The 16,147-nt window shown below is 39.0% G+C and overlaps 1 protein-coding gene across 5 annotated transcripts in view; it reads left to right on the forward strand.

The window, feature by feature from the left end:
- The window catches only part of USP40 (ubiquitin specific peptidase 40), a 94,222-nt gene that overhangs the window by 53,143 nt on the left and 24,932 nt on the right, over positions 1–16,147 (forward strand). For all 5 annotated transcript variants that reach the window (XM_060106089.1, XM_060106088.1, XM_060106087.1 and 2 more), the window contains 4 exons: positions 1,511–1,564; positions 2,327–2,415; positions 3,696–3,782; positions 14,668–14,704. In XM_060106089.1, coding sequence (XP_059962072.1) covers positions 1,511–1,564; positions 2,327–2,415; positions 3,696–3,782; positions 14,668–14,704 — 267 coding nt within the window. The remainder of the gene's footprint in view (positions 1–1,510; positions 1,565–2,326; positions 2,416–3,695; positions 3,783–14,667; positions 14,705–16,147) is intronic.

The raw sequence follows: 16,147 nt of genomic DNA on the forward strand, positions 1-16,147 counted from the left end.
AAAATTGTAATCATTCTACTAAGCGTGCAGTGATGCGTCATTACGGTTTTAGTTTGTTGGCTAATGATACTGAGCGTCTTCTCCTGTGCTTATTGGGTGTTCATAGGTAGATTTTCTTTTGTAAAGTGGCTTCCCAATTTGGGTTGTCTTCTGATTAGGTTATAAGTATTTTTTATATAGCCTGGATGCAAGTCTATTGTCAAATACATGTTTTATAACTTTTTTCTCTCAGTTTGTGGCCTGCCTTTTCAAATGCTTTTAAAATTTTGTAGTAGTCCAATTTGCTTTTACTTTCATGGTTTATACTTTCTAAGTCCTATCTTTTAAAAAAAATCTCTTCCTTATGGTAAAAGTAACAGAGATTTTCTATGTTTTCCCCCAGAAGTTTTACAGTTTTATGTTTTAACATTGAAGTCTATGATCTTTTTTTTTTTAATTTATTTTTTGCTGTGTTGGGTCTTTGTTGCTGCTCACAGGCTTTCTCTAGTTGTGGCAAACGGGGGCTACTGTTCGTTGCAGTATGTGGGCTTCTCATTGCAGTGGCTTCTCTTGTTGTGGAGCATGGGCTCTAGAGCACAGGCTTAGTAGTTGTGGTCCACGGGCTTAGTTGCTCCGCAGCATGTGGGATCTTCCCCGACCAGGGGTTGAACCCGTGTCCACTGCATTGGCAGATGGATTCTTAACCACTGTGCCACCAGGGAAGTTCTATGATCCATTTTGAGTTCATTTTTTACATGATGTAAGGCAAAGTTGGAGGTTCATTTTTGCATCTATTGATATCCAATTGGTCCAGCACTGTATGCTGAAATAGTATCTTTCCCCATGGAAATACCTTGGCACTTCTGTTGAAAGTCAACTGACTAAATATGTTGCATCTATTTCTGGCTTTTCAATGTAGTTCTGTTGTAAATACTCTGGAACATTTCCACATATGATCTCTGTTGCACATTCTTCTTCTCTTTTTTTTTTTTTTTTTTGCTGTACGTGGGCCTCTCACTGTTGTGGCCTCTCCCGTTGTGGAGCACAGGCTCCGGACGCACAGGCTCAGTGGCCATGGCTCACGGGCCCAGCCGCTCTGCGGCATGTGGGATCCTCCTGGACCGGGGCACGAACCCATGTCCCCTGCATTGGCAGGGGGACTCTCAACCACTGCACCACCAGGGAAGCCCCCTGTAGTGTTTTAAATTACAGTGTAAATATTAGTTTGCTATTTTTTATTTCACTGTACATGTATAACTGACAGTTTTTAATGTTTTGACAAAAAATGTTAAAGATCACAGTACAATCATAATTTTTTTTAAGATTTCCATGCACAGTTTCAACTTGCACAGGTGTTCTTAGGGTCCTGCACTGCTGTGCAAAGGGAAGACTGCCTGTATGTGGTTTTTTGTCGTTGGGTTTTTTTGCTTGTTTTTTGGGGGTTTTTTAGCTTCCTGCTAATTAACACAGAATAGAATCTCTCTTTGGTTTTCTTTGTTTGCTGCACTAACGAGCATCTTTTTATTTATAGCCGAGGACAGCTGTTTGAGACCTATTGACAGAAACGGGAAGCTTCTTTGTCCAGGTAAATTTTTTTTGGTAGCCTTCAAAAGCTGACACCTACTCATGCCACCTATCTTTCTCAACACTTTTACCTTAAACAGTGATTTCCAATACCTAATATTCTTAAGTTACCTTTTAGAAACTGGTTTATAGAACAGACTTTCATCCAGGTGTCTTCCTTGTGAATTACAGAAAGTCGTAACCAAAAATCAAACACTTCTGTTTTCTAAAGGAAAACACCTATCTTTCTGATTAGCTGACGTGCATTTTAGTCATGGTTTTGCCCTAGTTGTATCTTTCTAGATTTATTATCAGAGTTTTTTATTTGTTTTGTTGATTTTATCGTGATACCAGTTATCACAGTAACCAGAGTCTTGGTTCTTACCTCTGTAACGCATCTTGTCATTAGACTTAATTTACTCTTTTGATGGTAGTCACCATAGCAGCTTTAAACTTGGAAGAAGCTGGTCCATCATGCATGAATCAATTCAGAATATTACATAATCCATGCAAACAACAGCTCTCTTTAGTTAAGTATGAATCTAGAACATTCATAGCTGCCTCTTATTTCTTAGCATTGCTGTACAGATAACAAGAGTATACGTCCTAGAGTGAGAAAATCTAAGATCAAACATAACTGTATATAATCCTTTTGCATGGAGTATAACTCAGTTTTTTTCTTTCTTAACATTCTTGATTTACAAAGAAAGGCTGATTTCAATGTACTAGTTTGTCCAAAGATAGGAATTAATAATATTTACCATGTTATCAAAATTCTTTTTAGTGCCAGACAATTACACTTTGAAGGAAGCAGAATTGAAGATGGGGAGTTCACTGGGACTGTGTCCTGGAAAAGCACCAACTTCTTCTCAGGTAAAAGGAGATCACCTGACGGACCCAAACCAACCTTACCATGATCAGAAGTTCTTAATTGTATGATTCATTCCTTAACTACTGCAGTAATACTGTTTTTCTTAAAATTTTTCTTTTCCTTAAATGATACCTTTTATTTAGGAATACATCCATATAGTTCTCTGTGTTTAAGTCAAAAATACTATGTCAAAGTATATTCATAAGGTTGTTTTTCTGTGAAAATTTTGTGGTTAAGGGAGATCTTTAAAGTTGAGTGGCCACCAGTTTCAACCACCATAATTCATAAATTCTAAAATGTACCCTTTTTCTCCTACATTTTAACATCTGTGAGATTAAGATGCATCTTACAATCAGTGGCATCCTGCACTGTAGCTGATGCTATGCTTCCTTTCTTGGTAGTGCATAAAATAATAAGTAACAACTGGCAGCATTTTAGATTTAATGAAATACAGTATACTGATTTTGAACTTAATTACTCCCTGCAATAATATCATAGACTCACAGCAGATTTTTCTTTATCGGTATTAATTTTATTTACAGAATACTATGAGGTTGACCTTTGCCTAGAACCCTATCTACTTAATAAACTTTCATTACAGTCCAAAAGCCATAACGATGTCCTTACTGTTAAGACTCAGTGTCAAGGTAAAGCTAAACTCCTATCAGGATCCCCATGGCTCCCAGATCCCTGATATGGAATTAATCCACTTCATTAGTTTCCCAACTACCTCCCCTTTAATTTGTTCTTTCCCAAACTCTAACAAATAGTAGTGCATGACAAGATCATAGGAGAAAAAACATGACAACTGTGGTTGAGTTAGAAAGGAAAAATAGGCTGTAAAGAACTGAATTGGCGAGATCAGATTTACATTTTCCTGTGGGTTCCAGGGAGTTAAAGTATGTGGGACCTCTGGACAGAAAATAAGATCACAAACTAATGACTCAGAAAAAAACACAGTTAATGCTTATAGTGTACAGTAATTGCAAATCTCTTTGAGGAATGACTGAGAGAGAGATGGAGATCATACTAGAATAAATAATGTCTGTGGGAGATGTTTCTTAGGAGTAAAAACATGGGTGATAAAGAATCTTACATTACCAGGTAGTCAAGATTATTGTTTAAATTGTAACTTTAAAATACCCAACGTAGACTTGTTTTTACATAATTTGAGATTTTTATTAAAGTTTTATGACCATTGGCTTTTCAGTTTGGGAAATAAATATTTATAGAATTTTGAAATTCAAATTAAATTGCATTTATACCTCTATCTTGATCTTAGCTGTTCCTGTTTTTCGCTGTGGGGAGCGATGTTCAGCCTGGGACAGAGATGGAGATCATAGTAGAAGAAACAATATCTGTGAGAGATGTAAGGAATTTTACTTTGGGTGGCCGGGGTCTGTGGGTGTTTGGTATGGGGAGCAGTGGGAACCTGTGTTAGGATTTTGAGATCCTAAGGGTAGGGTTTACATAATATCCGTTAAAGAATTCTATGTATTCACTAAAAGAATAGTTTGGATTGCTTGAAAGGTGGTGAGCCAGCTGTGGTTTTAAAAATAAGATGATTCTTTTTTCTTGTCTGACTACTAATAATACATGTTTATTGTAGAAATTTGGGATATATAAAAACGGGCTAAAAGAAAAAAATTAAAACCCCTCATTATCCCTTATCCCACTAATGTTAACATTTTGGCATATTTCCTTCTGCTGTTTCTACATTGTGTGTACACACATAATCTCACACGCACAGGTGTGAACGTGTGTGTGTGATAAAGCAAACAATTACGTGAATGTCACTGAGAACAGGGACTTTCAGTCTTGGAGAATGGAGAGACAGATAATATCAGTGTGGTTAAAGAAAGCCTGTACTCCTGAATTTGTTTTTTTGTTTTGTTTTACATATTTATTTATTTGTTTGCTTGTTTACTTATTTATTTATTTTGGCTGAGCCATGTGGGAATCTTCGTTGCACCATGCAGGATCTTTAGTTGTGGTGTGCGGACTTCTTTTTTTAATATTTATTTATTTATAATTTAAATTTTTTTAATTTTAAATTTAATTTTATTTATTTTTTTTATACAGCAGGTTGTTATTAGTTACCCACTTTATACATATTAATGTATGCATGTCAATCCCAATCTCCCAATTCATCCCACCACCACCACCCCCCGCCCCGCTGCTTTCCTCCCTTGGTGTCCATACGTTTGTTCTCTACATCTGTGTCTCTATTTCTGCCCTGCAAACCGGTTCATCTGTACCACTTTTCTAGGTTCCACATGTATGCATTAATATACGATATTTGTTTTTCTCTTTCTGACTTATTTCACTCTGTATGACAGTCTCTGGATTCATCCATGTCTCTACAAATGACCCAATTTCCTTCCTTTTTATGGCTGAGTAATATTCCATTGTATATATGTACCACATCTTCTTTATCCATTCATCTTTCGATGGGCATTTAGGTTGCTTCCATGACCTGGCTATGGTAAATAGTGCTGCAGTGAACATTGGGGTGCATGTATCTTTTTGAATTATGGGTTTCTCTGGGTATATGCCCAGCAGTGGGATGCCCATTCTAACTGGTGTGAGGTGATACCTCATTGTAGTTTTGATTTGCATTTCTCTAATAATTGGTGATGAGCAGCCTTTCATGTGCTTCTTGGCCATCTGTATGTCTTCTTTGGAGAAATGTCTATTTAGGTCTTCTGCCCATTTTTGGATTGGGTTGTATGTTTTTTAATGTTGAGCTGCATGAGCTGTTTATATATTTTGGAGATTAATCCTTTGTCCATTGATTCATTTGCAAATATTTTCTCCCATTCTGAGGGTTGTCTTTTTGTCTTGTTTGTAGTTTCCTTTGCTGTGCAAAAGCATTTAAGTTTCATTATATCCCATTTGTTTATTTTTGTTTTTATTTCCATTACTCTAGGAAGTGGATCAAAAAAGATCTTGCTGTGATTCATATCAAAGAGTTTTCTTCCTATGTTTTCCTCTAAGAATTTTATAGTGTCTGGTCTTACATTTAGGTCTCTAATCCATTTTGAGTTTAGTTTTCTGTATGGTATTAGGGAGTGTTCTAATCTCATTCTTTTACATGTAGCTGTCCAGTTTTCCCAGCACCACTTATTGAAGAGACTGTCTTTTCTCCATTGTAAATCCTTGAGTCCTTTGTCATAGATTAGTTGACCATAGGTGTGTGAGTTTATATGTGGGCTTTCTATCCTGTTCCATTGATCTATATTTCTGTTTTTGTGCCAGTGTCTTGATGACTGTAGCTTTGTAGTATAGTCTGAAGTCAGGGAGTCTGATTCCTCCAGCTCCGTTTTTTTCCCTCAAGACTGCTTTGGCTATTCAGGGTCTTTTGTGTCTCCATACAAATTTTAAGAGTTTTTGTTGTAGTTCTGTAAAAATGCCATTGGTAATTTGATAGGGATTGCATTGAATCTGTAGATTGCTTTGGGTAGTTAGTCATTTTCACAATATTGATTCTTCCAGTCCAAGAACATGGTATATCTTTCCATCTGCTTGTATCATCTTTAATTTCTTTCATCATTGTCTTATAGTTTTCTGCATACAGGTCTTTTGTCTCCCTTGGTAGGTTTATTCCTAGGTATTTTATTCTTTTTGTTGCAGTGGCAAATGGGAGTGTTTCCTTAATTTCTCTTTCAGATTGTTCATCATTAGTATATATGAATGCAAGAGATTTCTGTGCATTAATTTTGTATCCTGCACCTTTACCAAATTCATTGATTAGCTCTAGTAGTTTTCTGGTGGCATCTTTAGGATTCTCTATGTATAGTATCATGTCATCTGCAAACAGTGACAGTTTCACTTGTTTTCCAATTTGTATTCCTTTTATTTCTTTTTCTTCTCTGATTGCCATGGCTAGGACTTCCAAAACTATGTTGAATAATAGGGGTGAGAGTGGACATCCTTTTCTTGTTCCTGATCTTAGAGGAAATGCTTTCAGTTTTTCACCATTGAGAATGATGTTTGCTGTGGGTTTGTCATATATGGCCTTTATTATGTTGAGGTAGGTTCCCTCTGTGCCCACTTTCTGGAGAGTTTTGTTTGTTTGTTTTTTGGGGTTTTTTTTTGTGGTACGCGGGCCTCTCACTGTTGTGGCCTCTCCCGTTGCGGAGCACAGGCTCTGTACGGGCAGGCCCAGCGGCCATGGCTCATGGGCCCAGCTGCTCCGCGGCATGTGGGATCTTTCCGGACCGGGGCACGAACCCGTGTCCCCTGCATCAGCAGGCGGACTCTCAACCACTGCACCACCAGGGAAGCCCTGGAGAGTTTTTATCATAAATGTGTGTTGAATTTTGTCAAAAGCTTTTTCTGCATCTATTGAGATGATCATGTGGCTTTTATCCTTCAGTTTGTTAATATGGTGTATCACGTTGATTGATTTGCGTATATTAAAGAATCCTTGCATCCCTGGGATAAATCCCATTTGATCATGGTGTATAATCCTTTTAATGTGTTGTTGGATTCTGTTTGCTAGTATTTTGTTGAGAATTTTTGCATCTCTATTCATCAGTGATATTGGTCTGTAATTTTCTTTTTTTGTAGTATCTTTGTCTGGTTTTGGTATCAGGGTGATGATGGCCTTATAGAATGAGTTTGAGAGTGTTCTTTCCTCTGCAACTTTTTGGAAGAGTTTGAGAAGGATGGATGTTAGCTCTTCCCTGAATATTTGATATTTGATAGAATTCACCTCTGAAGTCATCTGGTCCTGGACTTTTGTTTGTTGGAAGATTTTTAATCACAGTTTCAATTTCATTACTTGTGATTGGTCTGTTAATGTTTTCTATTTCTTCCTGGTTCAGTCTTGGAAGGTTATACCTTTCTAAAAATTTGTCCATTTCTTCCAGGTTGTCCATTTCATTGGCATAGAGTTGCTTGTAGTAGTCTCTCGGTGCTTTGTATTTCTGCGGTGTACGTTGTAACTTCTCCTTTTTCATTTCTAAGTTTATTGATTTGAGTCCTCTCCCTCCTTTTCTGATGAGTTTGGCTAATGGTTTATCAATTTTGTTTATCTTCTCAACCAGCTTTTAGTTTTATTGATCTTTGCTACTGTTTTCTTTGTTTCTATTTCATTTATTTCTGCTCTGATCTTTATGATTTTTTCCTTTTGCTAACTTTGGGTTTGTTCTTCTTTCTCTAGTTCGTTTAGGTGTAAGTTTAGATTGTTTATTTGAGATTTTTCTTGTTTCTTGAGGTAGGCTTACATTGCTATAAACTTCCCTCTTAGAACTGCTTTTGCTGCATCCCATAGGTTTTGGATCGTCGTGTATCGTTGTCATTTGTCTCTAGGTATTTTTCGATTTCCTCTTTGATTTCTTCAGTGATCTCTTGGTTATTTAGTAACATATTGTTTAGCCTCCACGTGTTTGTGTTTTTTACCTTTTTTTCCCTGTAATTCATTTCTAATCTCATAGTGTTGTGGTCAGAAAAGATGCTTGATATGATTTCAATTTTCTTAAATTTACTGAGGCTTGATTTGTGACCCAAGATGTGATCTATCCTGGAGAATGTTCCATGCGCACTTGAGAAGAAAGTGTAATCTGCTGTTTTTGGATGGAATGTCCTATAAATATCAATTAAATCTATCTGGTCTATTGTGTCATTTAAAGCTTCTGTTTCCTTACTTATTTTCATTTTGGATGATCTGTCCATTGGTGTAAGTGAGGTGTTAAAGTCCCCCACTATTATTGTGTTACTGTCGATTTCCTGTTTTATAGCTGTTAGCAGTTGCCTTATGTATTGAGGTGCTCCTATGTTGGGTGCATATATATTTATAATTGTTATATCTTCTTCTCGGATTGATCCCTTGATCAGTATGTAGTGCCCTTCCTTGTCTCTTGTAACATTCTTTATTTTAAAGTCTATTTTATCTGATATGAGTATTGCTCCTCCAGCTTTCTTTTGATTTCCATTTGCATGGAATATCTTTTTCCATCCCCTCACTTTCAGTCTGTATGTGTCCCTAGGTCTGAAGTGGGTCTCTTGTAGACAGCATATAGATGGGTCTTGTTTTTGTATCCATTCAGCAAACCTGTGTCTTGTGGTTGGAGCATTTAATCATTTAAGGTAATTATCGATATGTATGTTCCTATTACCATTTTTGTAATGGTTTGGGGTTTATTTTTGTAGGTCCTTTTCTTCTCTTGTGTTTCCCACTTAGAGAAGTTCCTTTAGCATTTGTTGTAGAGCTGGTTTGGTGGTGCTGAATTCTCTTAGCTTTTGCTTGTCTGAAAAGCTTTTGATTTCTCCATCGAATCTGAATGAGATCCTTGCTGGGTAGAGTAATCTTGGTTGTAGGTTCTTCGCTTTCATCACTTTAAATATGTCATGCCACTCCCTTCTGGCTTGTAGAGTTTCTGCTGAGAAATCAGCTGTTAACCTTATGGGAGTTCCCTTGTATGTTATCTGTCGTTTTTCCCTTGCTGCTTTCAATAATTTTTCTTTGTCTTTAATTTTTGCCAATTTGATTACTATGTGTCTCAGCGTGTTTCTCCTTGGGTTTATCTTGTATGGGACTCTCTGCGCTTCCTGGACTTGGGTGGCTATTTCCTTTCCCACGTTAGGGAAATTTTCAACTATAATTCTCTTCAAATATTTTCTCTGGTCCTTTCTCTCTCTCTTCTCCTTCTGGGACCCCTATAATGCAAATGTTGTTGTGTATAATGTTGTCCCAGAAGTCTCTTAGGCTGTCTTCATTTATTTTCATTCTTTTCTCTTTATTATGTTCCGCAGCAGTGAATTCCACCATTCTGTCTTCCAGGTCACTTATCCATTCTTCTGCCTCAGTTATTCTGCTACTGATTCCTTCTAGTTTATTTTTCATTTCAGTTATTGTATTGTTCATTGTATTGTTCATCTCTGTTTGTTCTTTAATTTTTCTAGGTCTTTGCTAAACATTTCTTGCATCTTCTTGATCTTTGCCTCCATTCTTTTTCCAAGGTCCTGGATCATCTTCACTGAATTCTTTTCTGGAAGGCTGCCTATCTCCACTTCATTTAGTTGCTTTTCTGGGGTTTTACCTTGTTCCTTCATCTGGTACATAGCCCTCTGCCTTTTCATCTTGTCTGTCTTTCTGTGAATGTGGTTTTTGTTCCATAGGCTGCAGGATTGTAGTTCTTCTTGCTCTCCTGTCTGCCCTCTGGTGGATTTTATTTATTTATTTATTCATTTGGTTATGTTGGGTCTTAGTTGCAGCATGCAGGCACTTTGTTGCAGCACGCAGGCTCTAGAGCACACAGGCTTAGTTGCCCCGTGGCATGTAGTATCTTAGTTCCCTGGCCAGGGATCGAACCCGGGCCCCCTGCTTTGGGAGCACAGAGTCTTCTTACCCACTGGACCACCAGGGAAGTCCCTGTGCTCCTGAATTTGAATTAGAAGAATTAGAATGAACCTGATATATTTTTTCTTTAAAAAATTATTTTTCTAGCTCTGTCCCCTGAAATCACTTATAGAAACAGTGATCAACCTGGTAGTAGCAAGCACCCCAGCGTTCAGATTGTGGTCACTAAATACCATTTCCTAGAGGAACTAGGGCTTCTTGGAGTAATGGCTGGTTCTGTATCTAGGTCAGGAAAGTGAATGATGAGCCTGGAACATCTCATCAGGACAGAAAACAGTATAGCTAGCAAAGACCTCTGGGATCAGCAAAGAGAGTCAGGAGCCAACCTGAAGATAAGAGTTTGAACCTCAGTGGGAATTGATTCACACATACATAAAATCCATGAGTTCACAGTGATCCTAAAAAATATGCTATTCATTGCTTACCTGTAGTGGATGCTAGGGAACCATAAATGAAAGAGTCAAGCCTGTATCTTTTTCTTTGCAAACTATACCTCACATCAACCAAATAGATAATGAGAAGATTTTTTTAGTAGACATATCCCAGCTAACAAAATGGAGAAAGAATTTTAGACTATCACTGTTTTTCAACTCCTAATGAATTAATGGATCTAAGCAAGGATCCTGAAAAACTGCTGACAGCTCCAAAAGAGCAACACCCAGACATTTAGAAGTTGAAAACAATACCCGTGCTCTTCTTGCCAAAAGAAAACAAACTGCACCTGAGTCCGATCAAGCCTGTAGGTCTGAGTACCAGTTTATAAGAAGTACAGGGGACAGAGGGACCTGCTAAGTGCACCACAGGCCTGCGGTAAGCACTGTCCTGACGTGGAAATCTCCTCCTCTTCAAGAAATCAGCTGCAGGGTGAGACAGCCTGTAGGTTAAAGGAGACTCAGGAGAAATAGCAGGTAGGTGCAATGTATGGAATTTATGTGGCCCTTGATTCAAACCAAAAGAACTGTAGGAACAGTTTAAGAGAAAGTAAGGAAATTTGAACACTGACAGAATATTTGTTATTTACGAGTTCTTAATTTTTTTAGATATTATAATTATTTAAGAGTTACGTTTTTTAAAAGAATCTTCATCTTTTAGAGCTGAGTACTGAATATCAATAAATGAAATGATACCTGACATTTGCTTCAAAAGAATGTGAGGAGTGAGTCAGGGGAAGTGGGCGGGGCACAGACAGACAGGACTGGCCGCAGCAGGAGTTGAGGCTGGCAGTGGACACCTGAGGGTTCATTTTACTGTCCTCTGCATGTGTGTGAAATTTTCCATGATAAAACATTTTTTTTAATTTTTTATTATTTTTTAATAAATTTATTTATTTATATTTATTTTTGGCTGCGTTGGGTCTTTGTTGCTACACATGGGCTTTCTCTAGTTGTGGTGAGCAGGGGCTACTCTTCGTTTTGGTGTGCGGGCTTCTCATTGCGGTGGCTTCTCTTATTATGGAACATGGGCTCTAGGCACGTGGGCTTCAGTAGTTGTGCACGGGCTCAATAGTTATGGCTTGAGGGCTCTAGAGCACAGGCTCAGTAGCTGTGGCGCATGGGCTTGGTTGCTCCATGGCATGTGGGATCTTCCCGGACCAGGGCTAGAACCTGCGTCCCCTGCATAGGCATGCGGATTCTTAACCACTATGCCACCAGGGAAGTCCCCAAACATTTTTTAAATAAAATATTTTTTTACCCTTTGTTACAAGCTGTAAATATTTACCCAGGTTTTCATTTGCCTTTTAACTTTAATACGTTTTTTGTTTGGGGGGTTTTTTAGCTTTAAAAAAAGGTTTATTATTGACTTACTGCCAGCAAGTGATACATATCATAAGAATCAGACATTAGCGTGTCCCTGATAAGGTTTGGACTTGTGCTAGGTGATTCTAAGGAGGGATAAGGGCTAATTTTGGATTGGATGCTATCAAGAATTGGGGGGCAATTCAGTATCTTATTTATGTTTGTAAGTTGGAAGTGTAAAGAGGGACTGGAAATATCATTGGAAAGGCAGCAGTTACTTAGAGGAAAGACGGTGAGTCACTTTGTGCCTGGGATGTGGCCTTGGGTAACTGTAGTGTTTTTTCGTTTCAAAGAACGGAAACCACAAAACTTTTCAAAGGTGCGATGTGTATGTCTTTCTTCTGTTCTGTCCTGAAGCCACTGCAGGCAGAGTCATTCCCTGTGCCCACCCACCCCCCTTCCCCCAGCTGAAACTGCTCTGTCAAGGCTGTCAGTGGCCTCCATGTCCCTGTGTCCAGTGAGCAGGTCTCAGCCTTCATCTTACTTGCTCTTTCAGCAGCAGTGACCTACTTGATGACTTTTGTCACTTGCTTCGAGAAGACCGCAGCTCTTTAGGTTTTCCTCCCACCTCTCCGGCCTGCCGGTTCTCAGTCTGTGTGTCCTCTCTCTCTGCCTTGTGAGCACCTCGTTCTCAAGTCGTAGACGCCATACTCATATGTCCAGCTACTCTCTGGTTGTCTGATTGTCATCCCAAATTATAGCACACCCACAACAGAGCTCCTGATCTCTCTCAAACATACTTCACTCACGTTTCCCTTTTCTATTACGGTGGCTCCATTTTCTGCTTGCTTAGGCCAAAAACGTTGAAATCGTCTTTGATTCTTTTCTTTCTTACTTCATAACCAGTGTTTCAGGAAATCGTTTTCATTCTACCATCAAGGTTTATCTGGGATCTGGTCACATCTTATTCCTTCCACTGCTGTCGCCCCTTCACCTCTCATCTGGATTATTCCAGCAGCTTCCTAACCGATCTCCTTCCTTCCAGGCTGACACCTCCCAGGGTGTGTTCTTACAAAGAAGTGGAGTAAGCCTTTAAAGTGTAAGATCAGTCAGCCCTCTGCACACAGCCCTGCTCTGCTTTCCCATCTCACTCGGGGTGGTGGGGGGAGCCCCGAGTGACCTTGCAGGGCCCCGTGTGATCTGGCCCTTTGGTATCTTTTAAAAAAAAACAAAGTCTAACTATTACTCTCGCTTGTCCTACTCCAGCCGCGTTGGTCACTGTGCTGTTCCTGAAACAGGCCTTTCCTCTGTCTGGAACACAGTTAGGTTGAATGCTCAATTGCTTGTTTTTCTTAAACAATGGAGGCCTTTGAGACCGCAGTTTTCTTTGAATATGGCTTTGGTCCCATTCTCTGTTTTTTTTTTTTAAATAAATTTATTTTATTATTTATTTTTGGCTGCGTTGGGTCTTCGTTGCTGCGCGCGGGCTTTCTCTAGTCGCGGCAAGCAGGGGCTACTCTTCGTTGTGGTGTGCGGGCTTCTCACTGCGGTGACTTCTCTTGTTGCACAGCATGGACTGTAGGCACGCGGGCTTCAGTTGTTACAGCACATGGGCTCAGTAGTTGTGGCACGTGGGCTCTAGAGCGCAGGCTCAGCAGTTGTGGTGCACGGGCTTAGTTGCTCCGCGGCATGTGGGATCTTCCCGGACCAGGGCTTGAACCCATGTCCCCTGCGTGGGCAGGTGGATTCTGAACCACTGTGCCACCAGGGAAGCCCCCATTCCCTGTTTTAACATACTGTGTTGTCATTGTCATCATTTTCTAAACAATCTTTAATTCTAGAGTCTCTTTTATTTTTAACCAGACAGGTAATTGTGGATTTATTCTTATTTTTTAAACTTTGGGGGGACTAAAAATCCCCCTTGGTCACCACCCTATTCTTGTCCCTTCCCCAGAAGTCACTGTTGTCATTGGACAGTATAATCTTATCCACATCAGTAGAGTGTATCCTTCCGTACCTTTGCCATGTGTGTACCAATGTGTGGGTATGTATGTACGTGTAAAAATAAGAGCTTGACTTGTATGGTTTTCTTTAAAATCATAAATGAGATCCCAGAACTTTGTTTCACTTAAAATATTTTAAAGATCTTTTAAGACCAGTAAATATAAATCTCTTTTATCCTTTTAATTGTTTTAAGACCCCTCATAGTTTACTTAAATGTTCCCCTGTTAATTCAGGGATGTCTGGATTGTTTGCCATTTTTCTCCTAATCCAAGCAGGGCAGCAGTGATCATCCTTTGTACTACTCCCTTCTGCTCTATTATAGTATAAATGAAATTTTACATACTCCTTTGCCCTAAATTTTTTTTTTACATCTTTATTGGAGTATAATTGCTTTACAATGGTGTGTTAGTTTCTGCTTTATAACAAAGTGAATCAGTTATACATATACACATGTTCCCATATCTCTTCCCTCTTGCATCTCCCTCCCTATCCCACCCCTCTAGGTGGTCACAAAGCACCGAGCTGATCTCTCTGTGCTATGCGGCTGCTTCCCACTAGCTATCTATTTTACGTTTGGGAGTGTTATATATGTCCATGCCACTCTCTCGCTTTGTCACAGCTTTAAGAATGTCTTTCCCCTCAAGAAGTTGGGAGTTTTTTGTGACTACTTTTGTTTTGTTTAAACGTCTGTTAATCGTGTCTTGTTTATTGAATTGTGCCATGAGCTCACAGTATGCATAGTTCTTCCCTCATGAGCTGATGTATGACCAGTTGTTTCTTAGGTGATAAATAAAAGCTAATCTCCTTCTCTAGGTGTCAGAGTTCTGTGAAATCAGCCTAATTAATCACATCTGGTCAAAAATACACTGTTCTCATAAGAAGGGAATCATACTGCAGTCCTGGAAGCGGATGAACTTGTAGATAGACCTGGTTGCGAACACCGGAAACTGGTTTTCCCTGCTGAGTTGGCACCACCTAGCCCTTAAGAAGTGCTTACTTAATCACTGCACCGTGTGTATCTTTATCTATTTGAGAATTACTAAATATAATCAGACTCAGATAGGCCCAGGGTCAAAAATGGGTGTTTCTCACAATACTGTAAGTCATATATAGAACAACTAATGAACATAGTTTTTTTTTTCTTACAGTGTTTAAAGGTAATGCTGGAGAAATCTGGCCTATCAGGTAAGTTACAGACCATGATGATACATAAGTTTATCCACATCCTTTACTTATAATAAATTTTCTATAAGCCTAATGAAAACTTTTCAAACCTTTTTTTTCTCCAGGGTTGTCAGTTATGCTTTACATTTCTATACGTACATAATTCTCCTGGTTCTTGTTTGCAGGCTAAAAGAAAACTAGTTGGAGGTTAGCCTACTTCTAAGGAAATAGAGCCTAGATAGGAAACAACAAAGGTACAAAAGAGATTCAGTTAAGATTTAGACCCTCTGGAGTTTCCTAGATCTTTTGCTGAATTTCTTTTTTTAACCTCATGGATTCAGAATTTCAGTGCATTGTGTTTCAGGCCAATATTTCTGTGTATAGAGTAGGGAATGTAATATGAATGAAAACAATCAACCCAGGGTATCCTGAAGTGGCTACCCAGGTGGAACCACGGAGCAAGCTTGAGGAGGCACCACACTGCTTTCATTGGAGTGAGTGCTTGCCATTCTCTCCACCAGAGTGGAAGCACGGGGCTCCGTTATCTGGCAGGGATGTTCACTTGCTCAGCTTCTAGGAGTTTCTGTGCGATGCCTCAGGTCATCTCGACAGTAGTCCTCCCATGCAGGGATCATCCCCCGTTCCCACTTTACAGATGCTGAAAATGGTTAAACGGCTTACCCAGTGTTACAGAGCAAGTAGCTAAGTGGCTCTGATTTCAGAACTCTGATTTCTTTCTACCGTGCTGTGCTATGAAGTAATGGTGTTCACTCTTAACTTACTTTTTTTTAAAAACAAACTTAGATTAAGTTAAATATCGATATAAATCTTACTGCATTTAAAACTAGAACCGATGACAAAAGAGGGTCTATAAAGAACAGTATTGGGATTCAAAGCCTGTGGCCCGTGTAGGATAAATGTGAGGTCTATGTTTCTTCCCTCGTCTGTAGCTTCTTTCGGTGGGTGGGGGAGATGACTGTTATAAAACATTGCTAGTTTTTTAACCATCAGGATTTTCAACTTTTGCTCAGTTCCCTCTCCCCGAAAAAAATTCTCTCCCCATGTCGTGAGTGTGTAGCAAGCATGCTGAAAAACTGAAGTCTGATTAACCTTCATAAATGTTCATTTGTACCAACTACAATGAAGCACTAAAGGACATGCTTTCGTTAGATTGCTGCTGACTGGATAGGACAGGTTTGCTGTACATGTTATCAGTTGCTGAGCGATGTTAGCGTGTATTTTTGTCTAAGACAGTGAAATAAAACTCAACTTCATGACTTTAGGAGGGATTCTGTGCTATGCTTGTACATCTGTCTATGCTTAATGTGTGATGATGCGCATGTGTACTTGTAAATAATAAAGGTGTAAGTAGATGTTGCATACTAGTACCAAGACTTATTTTTATTTGCAAGTATACAGTTCTTGGTGGAATAGAGAGAAAATTAACCAAGTTGGGGCAATGAC

Source organism: Mesoplodon densirostris, chromosome 8, assembly GCF_025265405.1.
Source record: "Mesoplodon densirostris isolate mMesDen1 chromosome 8, mMesDen1 primary haplotype, whole genome shotgun sequence".
In the NCBI taxonomy this organism is placed as follows: Eukaryota; Metazoa; Chordata; class Mammalia; order Artiodactyla; family Ziphiidae; genus Mesoplodon; species Mesoplodon densirostris.